The sequence below is a fragment of the Nematolebias whitei genome, chromosome 9 (assembly GCF_014905685.2).
Source record: "Nematolebias whitei isolate Nwh7 chromosome 9, NemWhi1, whole genome shotgun sequence".
NCBI classification, from domain to species: domain Eukaryota; kingdom Metazoa; phylum Chordata; class Actinopteri; order Cyprinodontiformes; family Rivulidae; genus Nematolebias; species Nematolebias whitei.
In genome coordinates, this window is record NC_056506.1 from 42,930,358 (window position 1) to 42,942,903 (window position 12,546).

Sequence of the window (12,546 nt, forward strand, 5' to 3'; positions counted from 1 at the left end):
ATATTCTTATTTATTTAAGAAACTAAGGGGAAAAAAAACATTTCAGGTTCAAGATTGTCTTAACCCCAAAAAGCCAAAGACCTCCTTTAAAGTCTTTTGCACCAGTGTAGCCTCCATAAAGAAGAGTTTTCCATCAGACGCAGGCCAGAGGACGCAAACTCTATTAGAAACAGTTCAGCATCGTGTTTTTTTCTGCTCTTCCTCCTCCAGAGTTACAAGCAACCCTCTGCATTCATAGTGACCCAACACCCACTGCCAAACACAGTGAAGGACTTTTGGAGATTGGTGCTGGACTACCACTGCACATCCATAGTGATGCTTAATGATGTGGACCCGGCTCAGGTAATCCAGGCCTGATACATGAGCTCAAACACTCACACACTAGGATTCTTCAGGGAACATAGCATAAAGTTGAGTAGACCTGCACAAAAAGTAGGCTGTGCATCACAACTATGTGTAAACTCTGGGGGAAAAATCACAAATGTATTTTTTTTGTTGTTGTTAGAAGCACTGTATATGTGTACGTACGCAGAGTATGTTTGAAATGTTGGAGATGCTGCAGAGAGGATGCCATGAAAGTGGAAAGAGGCCTCTGGATAAGGCTTTCCAGATTTCTCAGCCCGAGGCTCTGTCATAACACCCGGGGATCAAAGCCTGAAGCCAGGCTGCTCCCCCCACACCCAAATCCCCTTTCCCTCAGAGGCTGACTGACTGACTGACTGACTGACTGGCTGGCTGGATAGAAAGGGCCTTTCATTCATTATTCTCATTGTAGCCGGCCCGTCAGGCAGCCAAGAAAGCAGCACAGGTGGGTGTAGTTGGAGGAGAGGGAGATGGAGTTCTGCTATCTCCTCTATCCACCTCTTTGTTTTTGCATCTGCTAAATTTGTCAGGTTTTGACAGGTTCTCAAAGGAAGCTCCAAAAGTGGTGCTTAAACTGCCATGCAAATTCAGGACATGTTTGAGCTTTCGTGCATTAGAGGAATAAAGCGAGTGCATGTTAGTATATCTGTGCTCAGGTTTCTTGCCGTGTTCATTTAAATTCTACTGAGGTCGTTTTTTGTGTCTTTTTTTATTATTCCTGTGTTGTGTGCTAAGAGCCAACTGAGCAAGAGGCTCCACAGGTGCATGTTTTGAACTGAACTTCCTCACCTGCAATGTAGAAATTAGAGATTTGTCTGTTTTATAGTCCTTAGTTTGTGGCTTTGATTTTAGAATAGCCAAAAACACTTTTAATGAGCCTTTTTTTGTTTGTTTTTACTTTTATTTTGGTATTACCGTATTTTCCGCTGTACATGTTGCACCGCCCTACAAGTCGCATCAGTCCAAATATGTCTAATAAAGTGGAAAAATCCATAAATATGGCGCTTTGCCGAATAAGTCGTATCTATTATGCGTCACCGCTGAAGCGACGTGTTTGTTACACGCTGACATCCCGGAAATGTGGGCCGGTGTTGTGCCAAAAATAGAAAATAAAAATAAGCGGATGAATGAGTGGATGGATGAATTTTCTTAAGGTAAAAAATAGTGTACCCCAGGGCTCTGTCTTGGAGCCCATCTTATTTACAATTTACATTACTGCACTGTGTGAAAATTAGCTAAATGCCTCCTACCACGTTTATGCTGATGATTGTGTAATTTACTGTTGTTCAAATTCAATTGCTCAGGCATTGAGGTGGAGTGGTGGCGCAGAGGCTAAAGAAGGGGGGCCTGTGATCGGAAGATCGCCGGTTCAAGCCCCGGTACCAACAACATCAAAAATGCATCTGCTCCCTAAACAGGTCTCTCTTGAAAATGAGTTCTTGTGGCTCAATGAGACTAGCTGTATAAATAAAGGGTAAATGAAAAAAAAAAAATTAATAATAATTTTTTAGAGGCTGCTTTTGATGCGGTGCAGATTCATCTTGAGCAACTAAAATTGGTTTTAAATGCTGATAAATCTAAAATACCGTATTTTCCGCCATACACATTGACAGCCCTTTAAGTTGCATCAGTCCAAATATGTCTAATAAAGTGGGAAAAAACATAAATATGTTGCTTCACTGTACAAGACGCATCTATTTTACGTCACCGCTGATGCGTCGTGTTTGTTACATGTCAACACTGACAACATGGAAATGTGGGCTGGTGTTGTGCCAAAAATTGATCGGCTGTCAAATGGCAGCCGCGGAAGCGTGCACAGAAGAACTTTAACAAGATTAATACTTAAAAACAATTATTTGTTTGCTCGGCATTATAGCAAAGGTGTGTCTAACTTTTCCTTAATAAATGCACTTTAATGGTCAAATTAGCTTCATTTTGCTGTGGCGGCGCGACAAAATGAAGCTGATTTGACAATAACTCCAAGCAAGCTGGATGAATGTGGCAATGTATGGCAAGCCGATTGTGTCATTAATAGCCACTTTTACCCATTATATGACACAATGGCATGCCATACTGCTCGACTGCCATCTAGTTGCTGAAAATGGTAGTGTTCAACATTTTCAGTCAGAATGAATGAAAACGGTCATATCTCAGCCAAAAATTGGTTTATCAATATAGGAAAAAATCCATAAATCCATAGCTTCGGCATATAAGTTGAAGGGCATGCAAATTATGCAAATAAAAAAACGTGACTTGTAGGCTGAAAAATATAGTATGGTATTATAATATCCCCCTGTATGTATGTCTGTAAAATTTTATTTTCTGAATCATAACTTCTGATCTGCTCAAGATAATTTAATGAAACTTCACAGGCGTGTACATGATCACTAGAGCATCACATACACTTTTCATCACCTCAGCTCCAAGTTCAAGGTCACAAATCAAGGTCAAAGTCAAAACAAAGTATTTGCTTGTCCAGACCATAACTTCTGATCCTCTCATGAAACACATTTTTACCACCACCAGACAGAGTGTCGCATAATCTTTTCATTACCCCAGCTCTAAGGTCTAGGTCATAAATTAAGGTCAAATATTATACAAGGCCTTTGTCTGGACCATAGCTATAGATTGCTGTATACTAGTTTGTTCTCTTGTTCCAGTTATTTCTATTTTTTCATTTTTGACTGCTTGTACAGAATCCAAGACAACAACTTGTTTAATTCCCTTTTTGTCCATCTATTATTGCAAACGCAAAAAAAAAATGAACACAGAAAAATTATTTTTCAATAAGCTGTATTGTCACAGGTCCAGATTTATCAAATGATCCATCTTTTGGGGTTCTGGAGTATCTGTTTGTGGCTAAATAGTCTGTTTAGTCAATGTTTATTCACTCGCTCGCTCCACACGCAGCATTTTATTTACGTAATTGGCTGATTGACTCACACACATTGTAGGTATTTTTAAAAATAATCATAGGACATTCATCTACAACTGATTGGAGTCAACCACATTTAGGATGGCTGCTACAGCTAACTGACCTTTTAAAAAAAAAAACACAAAAAATTGCTCTATTTTAATCAGCTTTACAGATGTTGAGCTTAAACTTGGTGTTGTAGAAGCTCAGCGTCTTTATAAACGGGAACTCTGAGCTCAAACCACCTGTGATGGTGCACAATGTTACATTTAAGATTGGACCAAAACGGCAAAAATGGTACCACTCTACAATAAGGTTCCCGTTATAGATGGCTAATAAATAGTTTATAGATGCACTATTAATTCCTCTATAAACACTTTATAAATCATTAATAACTGTTTATTATGCATTAATTACGGGTAACAGAGACAAAACTGACCCGTTTTTTGCCAAATAGTGAGACAAATCTGTTCACCTATATATTTCATCTAGAGTTGTTATATTAAACATTTAAAACTAAGTTACTACCTTGTAAGCACAATAAGATATGTAAACCTAATTTTTTAGGATATAATATTAGTTGTAGATACTTATAATGCAGTGATAAAGTACAACATAGTTTTGTCTCTCTGTCACCCTTAATTAATGCATAATAAGCAGTTATTAACAATCTATAAAGTGTTTATAAAGGAATTAAAAACTTATCTATAAACTATTTATTAACCATAAAGGGGAGCCTTATTGTAAAGTGGTACCCAAAAATGTTATCATTTGCAAGATGATATGAAAGCCTTGACTTTATATTTACTTTTTTATACCAGTATATATATACTTTGTTTTTTTCAAAGCTGGTTTCGTTTAAAGGCAGATCAAAGCTCAATTTATGTTACTACTTTGCAGAGTTCAAGCTTCTTCTTGGCTCAAGTTAAATTTCAGTGAGCAGCTCAACAACATAATGCAACCAGTTGCAGGATGAAGCCATAAACAAGGGGAGAAAACAGATTTAATAACTCATTGTTTCTCATAAAGTACATTTTAAAGTACAAGGAAACAAGTTCACAGTTTTCCCATGTAGGAAGGTGCACCATCGACGGTTCTGTGTGTAAAGCTCTGTTCTGTTCAGGAAGCTTGAATGAGAAACAACAAAACTGAGAGCAAGGATGAGACGCTGATTAAAATCAATTCTTGTGTTATGTATTTACTTTTTTATTGGATAGTTTTTAAACATTTCTTGTCCAACAGTTTCTCACTAAAAATCAGTCTTTTTTTTATCTGCCCCAAAGTCTTCATAGAGGACAATAAGGAAAATAAAATAAAATAAACTATTCAGTTCAGTTCATTTACCGCCAAGTCACCACAGAAATCATCTCAGGGCACTGTTCAAAAACATTCACATACATAAAAAGCCAAATGGTAAAAATCATCTATCTAAAGAAGCCAGCAGACACGTTGAATCTTCATTTCGTCACAGTCTCCCATCCTGAGCAAGTACAAAGGCAACAGTGGAAAGGAAAAACTCACTTTTAACAGGAAGGAACCTCCATCAGAACCAGGCTCAGAACGAGTGGCCATCTGCTTTGTCCGGCTGGGTTAGAGAGGAACAGGAAGGAGGAACAGACAAACATAGAATGACGGATCCAGATGTACTTTCTATAGGAGGAAAGACAAAAAACGTTACATTTACAAATGCAAACGGGCAGAGTACACAAGTAAAAACAGCAGCAGAGTGAGGATATGTGGTTAATTTGTCCCTCAGCTGTCTAAGCCTATAGCAGTGTAACTAAGGGATAGCTCAGGAAACACAAGCCATTCCTAACTATAGGATTCATCAAAAAGGAAAGACTTAAACCCAGTCAAAACTGAACAATGTGTCAGCCTCATGGACAGAAACTGGAAGCTGGTTCCACAAGAGAGGAGCCTGATCACTGAAAGAGCTGCCTCGCATTCTGCTTTTGGAAACTCTAGGAACCACAAGTAAGCCTGCAGTCTGAGAGCGAAGTGCTCTGTTAGGAAAATATGGAACAATAAAATCTGTAATATACGATGGAACTAGGTTTTTGAGAGTTTTGTAAATTAGAAGTAAGATTTTGAATTATATTCTAGAGTTGCATTCGGGTCGAAAAAATCTAACCCGACCTGGCCCCAGCCCGTAGCCATCATTTCCAACCCGACCCAACGAATTAACAGTAATTACAGGTCCGAACCTGAAAAAACCCCGACATTTTAAATTAAGCTTTGACTGCTTATATAGTTATTAATTGTCGGCGGACGCGCACGGCTGAGTAAAAAGAGGCAGAAGATCAGAGCTGAGAGGGTGTTTGTCCTTTCATGGCCGTCAAAGCAAATTAAATCACTCTTTCTGCCTGCATGCTGCATTATTCAGACATGGACCCTGCTCTGACATGTTTGCGAGAATATTTTGGGATCTTACCTGTTTGGGTCGTCGGCCGCGCGTGTCTGCTGAGTGCAGCGGCTGAATGAACGTCCATTTGGACTTTGATGGATCGCTGCCTGGCAGTAGTCCTATCTGAAGCTTAACTGTACTATTTTTTTTACCTCTTTCAAGGCCGGTCAGCGCACGGTCAAATGGCCATGTGTGGCTGGTAATATATGGCAAGCCATGTTGCCATATAATTGAATTTTATGGCAAGCCATGTTGCCATATAACTGGATTGTATGGCAATCCATGTTGCCATTTGGATCGTCAGCCGCGCGCATCCGCAAACACAATCAAAAGCCTGACACTGACCCATCTGCCCATCCAGCACATTATTATGGCCGGCCCGGCCCGGCCCGGTCCGTGGTTAGAAATGACAGCTCTGTTCTGTTCTGAATTTGACAGGGAGCCAATGGAGAGAAGCTGAACTTTTCAGTTTAGATTTTGTAAAGCGCAACCTAAAAGCAACGAAACAGAATAAGAGGAAAGTGCACGTAAAGAACAGCATCTCGTTAAAGGAATACTCAGCCCTGTTATGTATTTCCTGCTTCCATAAAATCAGTTGCAAAGTTGATTTTTTTGAAAATCCTTCCAAGTTAAAGTGAACTGTTGAGATTTTTTTTATATATATATCTTGATTTCTAAATGTCCCAATTAGTGTTTTCTAATCAGGAAAGTCACAAATGAGAGTCTGGAGTGCATGAAATTAAGACGACTGGTCTTTCTTTGGGTGCAAATGAAGACGTTTTACCTTCAGCATAAAAGCCTTCTCTGGTTGGAAAAGAAATGAAATGTCTTCATGAAACCTCCCTCTCTTTTTCAGTTCAGTGAGTCGTGTTAAACTGGGCAGGTTGTATAAATAAAATGCAGATACAAACACTGGGAAAGGTAACAGCTTGCCAATAAAGCTCGCATGTTAATTTTATAAGTCCTAAGCTTCACTTTGGGTGCATTTGTTTTATTTTTTTACTTTTTTTAGAGGCTAATGATGTGAACATCTGCTTTCAAAAACGATACCAGTTCATTTTTGTTGTTCTGTTAATGGTGCAGTCAGTAACAAAAAGAAACTGAAATTTTATTCTCATCTGCAGGAAGATAATGAAGAACGGCAATAATAAGTTTCTGGTCAGGATGTAAAATATGCAAATAAGAGCTGCCAGAGCATTATTGGTTCATTTTACTTTGACGTTAGAAAGTTAGAAGAGACTTGCGAAGTTGTGATAATAACTGTGTGAATGTTTATGAAGCATTCACACAGTTGTGATCCATTTTTCTTCTGTACATTTTTCGGCACGTTTCTTGTCCCGCAGTTTTGAAGCTATTTAAACAATTCATACTGTATCAAAACATTCAGCTCTTTCAGGAGAAAGGTGCTATGACTTTTGGTATTGGTGCAACTTCAGCTTTTTAAAATATTTAGCATTTTCTGCCTTTTTTTTTTTTTTCTCATAGAAAATGAACTGAGCTCATTTTACATCCTTCAGATCTGTTAACAACTTTTACTGCTCCTTTCACATTTTGTTCTGGTTCAGCTTCTTTCAGCTTCCATGTGCAAATTTTTAAAAAAATTTCAGCTAATTTCAGCTGGGTTTTTTTTTGCCGTTTTGTGCTCCTTTCTGATTCTGCTAACTACAACATTTTTGTGCTTCTTCTAACTTCTTTCTGCTAATTTCAGCTTGTTATGCTACTTTCAGCTTATTTCTGCAAACTTCAACTACTTCTGCTATTTCAGCTGCTTTTTCTGCTAATTCCACATATTTAAAGCTCATCTCAGCTCTTTCCACTTCCTTCTGGTAGTTTACGCTTCTTTCTGCCTTTTCAGCTATTTTTTGCTAAGTTCAGCTTTTTTAGCTAATTTCCTCATTTTTGTGCTCACGTCTGCTTATTTAAACATAATTCTCAGCAAATATGTGTTTTTTTCTGCTTTCTACTGCTAGCTTAGGCTTGTTCTTTCATTTCAGCTACAATTCAGCATGTTTTTAGCTAATTTAAGCTGTTTTTCAGCAAGTACTTCTGCAATAAGCATTCACACTGCATTTCCACAGGAAATGCAATTTCTCTAGTTTACACTTGGTTTCATAACAAAGTTATAACAAAAGGGGAAAAAAAAACTTTTGAACTTACTAACCTCGAGGTTCAGTGAATGCAGCACAAGATTGTTGACTCGCTGCAACTATACTCAACAACATCTGTTTTTACACATAAATAAGTGCATGCCTTCTATTTATAACAATCTGTCTTAAAGAGTTACCAAACATTTGTCTAATTTGAGAAATACAGGATGATTATTCGGTGATTATTAGTAATATTATTATTACTAATGTGTCCTTCACTAAGCTTAAGATTATTTAATAAGGTCACTTGAGTTCATCGTAATTACAAAAACTGAAAATAATTTTTTTTACGCTTGCCAGTGCTTTGAAAAATGGGTAAAAACAGAACAAAGAATGTTTAAATAGTCATGACTTGTAAAAGATTGTAGTTTTTTTCAATAAACCAATCTTTTTTTATTGATTGCTCCCCTGTGAAACGCTTTTAACTTTAAACTCGCTTCAATTATTTTAGGTTTATTTTTTATATGTTATAAACCGTTTAAGCTCAAGTAAGGGTCTAAACTCAGCGCTTTGAATCTAGTGTGTGTGTTTGTGTATCTCCATCTTCATGTGTGTGAATGTGTGTTTTCTTCAGCTGTGTCCGCAGTACTGGCCAGAAAACGGAGTCCACCGCCACGGGCCCATCCAGGTGGAGTTTGTCTCTGCCGACCTGGAGGAGGACATCATCAGCAGAATATTTCGGATCTACAACGCCGCTCGGGTACGTCGACACAGAGAGCGTTAAAACCACGATGACCCGTCGCTACAGCTTTTTGTGCAGCTCGTCCTCCTCGTTGGGTTCACAACAGTTTCTGCAGCGACACCTCACACATCCCGCACACGTTTCCGCCTGTCCACTCAAGCTGTGCACTCTTTTTTTTTTGCTTTCTTTAACGACACAACTGCACCAGTGATTGGACCGAGATGTGATTGGCCCCAAATCTTTCAGACAGCTTGATCAAATTTTCACCTGTAGTTGAAAAGGCAGAAATCAGAGTTTCACTGCAATTTAAGTGGACCTTTAAAAGTTGTTCTTTCCCACCAAATTTAAAGGAAACACACATTTTCATGTGGTATCTGCCGAACACAGAATGGTTTTTAAAGCACAGGGTCTGGGTCTTTTGGAGTCTACCAAAAGAAGACACATATTTAAGGTACGGCTGGACGATACAGCCAAAACTTTTATCACGATATATTTCTTAATTTCGGTCGATAACGATATAATTCCGATATCGATATAAACAATATAAAATCCTCAGAAAAACTGTACAAATAAATTTATGTTCACCTTTTATTTGTATTTAGCCTTCAAAAAAATTTGAAATCACCGTCAAATAAGCATAAAACTCTCAACTTTGTCAATATTAATAGTTTTAACTTTAAACAGCGTAACGTAACCCATGCAGCATGTGTTTCTCTTTTGATACAGCTGGGGGTGGTGTTTCAGGGACACAATGGCTCAAACTTTTATTGTGCTTCATCTTCTGACTCTCAGCATATTCTATCCAGTGGACAAGTTAGATGTGTTCCCATCGCTGTTGGAACAACTCTCCGTCACATTTTGCAGCACACCGACTGAAACCTGTAGTTCCGAACCACGTCCACGCCGCCAAATTAGTCTTTCCTCTCTTATCACTTATATCATCTGCTTTCTGTTCGCTTGTGAAAGCTTGTTCAGTCACATTCTGACGGTCATGGGCACTCATTTTGAAATGAAAACTTACCACGCGTTGAAGCTTTAGCCTAGCCTGCTACCGCTAACCCCTTCAAGCTGTGGTGTACATCACCACGCACTTACGTGGTTGTGCCGCGGCTTTTTCTGTTTTGCTTGAAACTGAAGCGGCAGCTTCAACCCGAACAGAAAAAGAAATGCGTCAGTGAAATGCTGTAATCAAATCGAAATATTGAAAATGTGCTTAAAACTCATATCGCCGTTATTGAATAAAAGTATATCGTGATATATATCGATATCAAATTATTGTCCAGCCCTAATTTAAAGTACAAAAATATGCATCAGGTAACATTTTTAGCTAAATGTTGGCTCATGGATATTCATCAAAGAGCAAGGATTGTGTGCAAGTGATGGGTGAGCAGTTGATATAACTTTATAATGCTTTTTAAAGCACCAAATTAAACAAATTCACCAAAAAGCTAAAAGAAAAAAAATGAACGAAAGTTACTATAATTATTGCGATACTAGTTTAAATCAAGTAGGTATCTCTGCAGACAAGTACCAAAGGGGTATCTGGAGGGCCACATCTGACTGGACGATAAAACAATGGGCGTGTCCAGGGGGCACATTTGATTGGACGATAGAAAAATGGGCGTGTCTGGAGACCACATTTGATTGGACAATAGAAAAATGGGTGTATCCGGAGGGCCACACCTGATTGGACCAAAAAAAAGGCTGGACGATAAAATACAAGCCTTTTGCGTTAACCACAGACATGTCTATGGTGTTAGCCGGTTCGACATAGCAACCTTAACTTTCCGTCTCTCTTAACACAGAACTTCCGGTTACATTTCCAAATAAGAGCAACATAAATGGGTAGTGGGGAGGGCTAAATTTTTTTTTTTTTAATACCTAGCCATTACATTAAAAAACAAAATCCGTTTTGGTTGTTGAATAATGTGAAAATAATTACAATTGTTTCGTAAAGAAAAAAAATAAAGTAACCAAAATATTAATGATACTTAAACTGGCCTTGGGACAAAGGATGTTTCCTTTAACTACAGATTTTCTTGTTCAACCTTTTAAATCAGTCACTGCACATGAGTGATTGTCAGTTTCTGTCAGATTTCTGCAACTGGAGCAGATATTTCTGTTTACTGGTTCACTTCCTCAGCAGTCTCACATTTTAAGGGTCAATCCTACTCCGTGTTTTAGCTCCTTTCATAGATCAGATCTCATAGAGGAACTTCGAAAGAGAAAATTTTGTTTTTAGCGTTTGTTTTGGGCCGTTATCTTGTTACAGGACTCATGATCTTTAATTGAGACCAGACTTTTTGACAAATAGGAGCAGGTTTCGTTTCAGATGCTTCATATTTCATTGTACCCAGACCACACTCAAACCAGTTTGTGTCAGGTGCAGCCTACAACCCAAGAACAAAAGAGAATATTATTGTGTTTGACAGTAGATATAACGCTGTTTCTTAAAAACCTTCATTTTTTTAAAAAAGAGCTGACGTAACTTACCTGAAGAGCCAGCAAATACAGCTGCCAATCAGTGTTTGCCCCCCACAAACACCTATTCTCCAGAAACGCCCAGTTTTTGGTCTCCAGAGAACCCCTTCTCGCTTAAATTGAGCTTAATGCTTTAAATATCTGCGTGAAGTGATGATGTTTTAGCTCGTTTGTGTGTATGCGTGTGAAAGTGATCATTGGATTGACATCTACAACTTCTGGAGTCAAGACAATACAAGATGGCCGCCGCAGCACATGGCAGTGTGATAGAGCGGTAGTAGCTGACACTGATCCCCAACTTATAGTCTGAGCTCTAACCGAGCTTTGGTTAACGTATTGCCATTAGCGACTGGAATCAACTCTGTTTGTCAGCAAAATATCTCATGACCCGCTGGATGGACTTGAATGAAAGTTTTGAAAAGTAATCAGGTCGAACTGAGAACTTTTGGACTTAACCCAGTTCTAGATTGCCGCTACAACCAATATAAAGAAATATTAAAACATTGTAAGAAAAACAGCGTCTTCCTTCTGAGGACGCCACAGCAGCTTTTTAACATTTGACCCTTTAACGTTGCATCAGAAGACGTCCAGGAGCAGAGGAGGTCCCATCCCGCGCTGGCGTTACCTGCGCTCATCTGCGTAAGCTCTTTATCCCAGCAGTCTCCTCCTCTCATCAACACACTGTAACATCCACTGACTCGGACACGTTAAGTACACGAATGTTTCACCACATATGATCCGTGACAGGAATATGTGATTGATCCGTGGAGACGTCTGTCTCCAGCTCCAGCTGAGCTCGTCCATCACCCTGTCTCACCTCCCAATCATCTCCTCAGTGACAGTTGTGCTCTTTATCCATCTTCATCTGGCCTCAATCAGGCTTAGATCTACAGCCTCCCTGTACCCCCACCCCCCTTCCAACATGTGTGTGAGTTAACGTGATAACCGGTTTGTCCTTGTACCCCTCGCAGCCTCAAGACGGTTACCGGATGGTGCAGCAGTTCCAGTTCCTGGGCTGGCCCATGTACAGAGACACGCCCATGTCCAAGCGCTCCTTCCTCAAGCTCATCCGACAGGTGGACAAGTGGCAGGAGGAGTACGACGGTGGCGAGGGACGCACCGTGGTGCACTGTCTGTGAGTTCTCTCACTCCCTGAAGGCAGCAAGAACTTTGAAAAATGAAACATCTCCACCTACTGACTGAAAACTCTCACTGCAACAACAAGAAAAAACCTCCTCTGCGCTTTCAGCTTCACCTCTGCATGGGTGGCAAGTGTTTTGTTTCAAGAGAACCAAACAGAGTTATTTAAAGTGATCAAAGGGCTGCAGAGTGATTTGAAAAGCTGATAATCTGGAAGACATTTCTGATTTTAACATGCGTGTTAAAAGCATGTCCCTACAATAAAATCACAAGACACACTTTCTGTAAAATGGCTCTTGTGACGACATACTTGTTAGCTTAAAATGTGCAAAGATGCATTTCCTTTTGGAGCCTTTAAGGTTCATTCTAACAAAGTTCAGGCAGGATATCTGGACGGTTTCTTTTTTTGTTGTTG

The 12,546-nt window shown here is 39.2% G+C and overlaps 1 protein-coding gene across 1 annotated transcript in view; it reads left to right on the forward strand.

The window, feature by feature from the left end:
* Window positions 1-12,546, forward strand: part of LOC119414282 (receptor-type tyrosine-protein phosphatase mu) — a 203,234-nt gene that overhangs the window by 186,002 nt on the left and 4,686 nt on the right. The window contains exons 27-29 of the mRNA XM_037681376.1: window positions 106-342; window positions 8,403-8,528; window positions 11,963-12,126. Of these exons, the coding sequence (XP_037537304.1) occupies window positions 106-342; window positions 8,403-8,528; window positions 11,963-12,126 (527 nt within the window). The remainder of the gene's footprint in view (window positions 1-105; window positions 343-8,402; window positions 8,529-11,962; window positions 12,127-12,546) is intronic.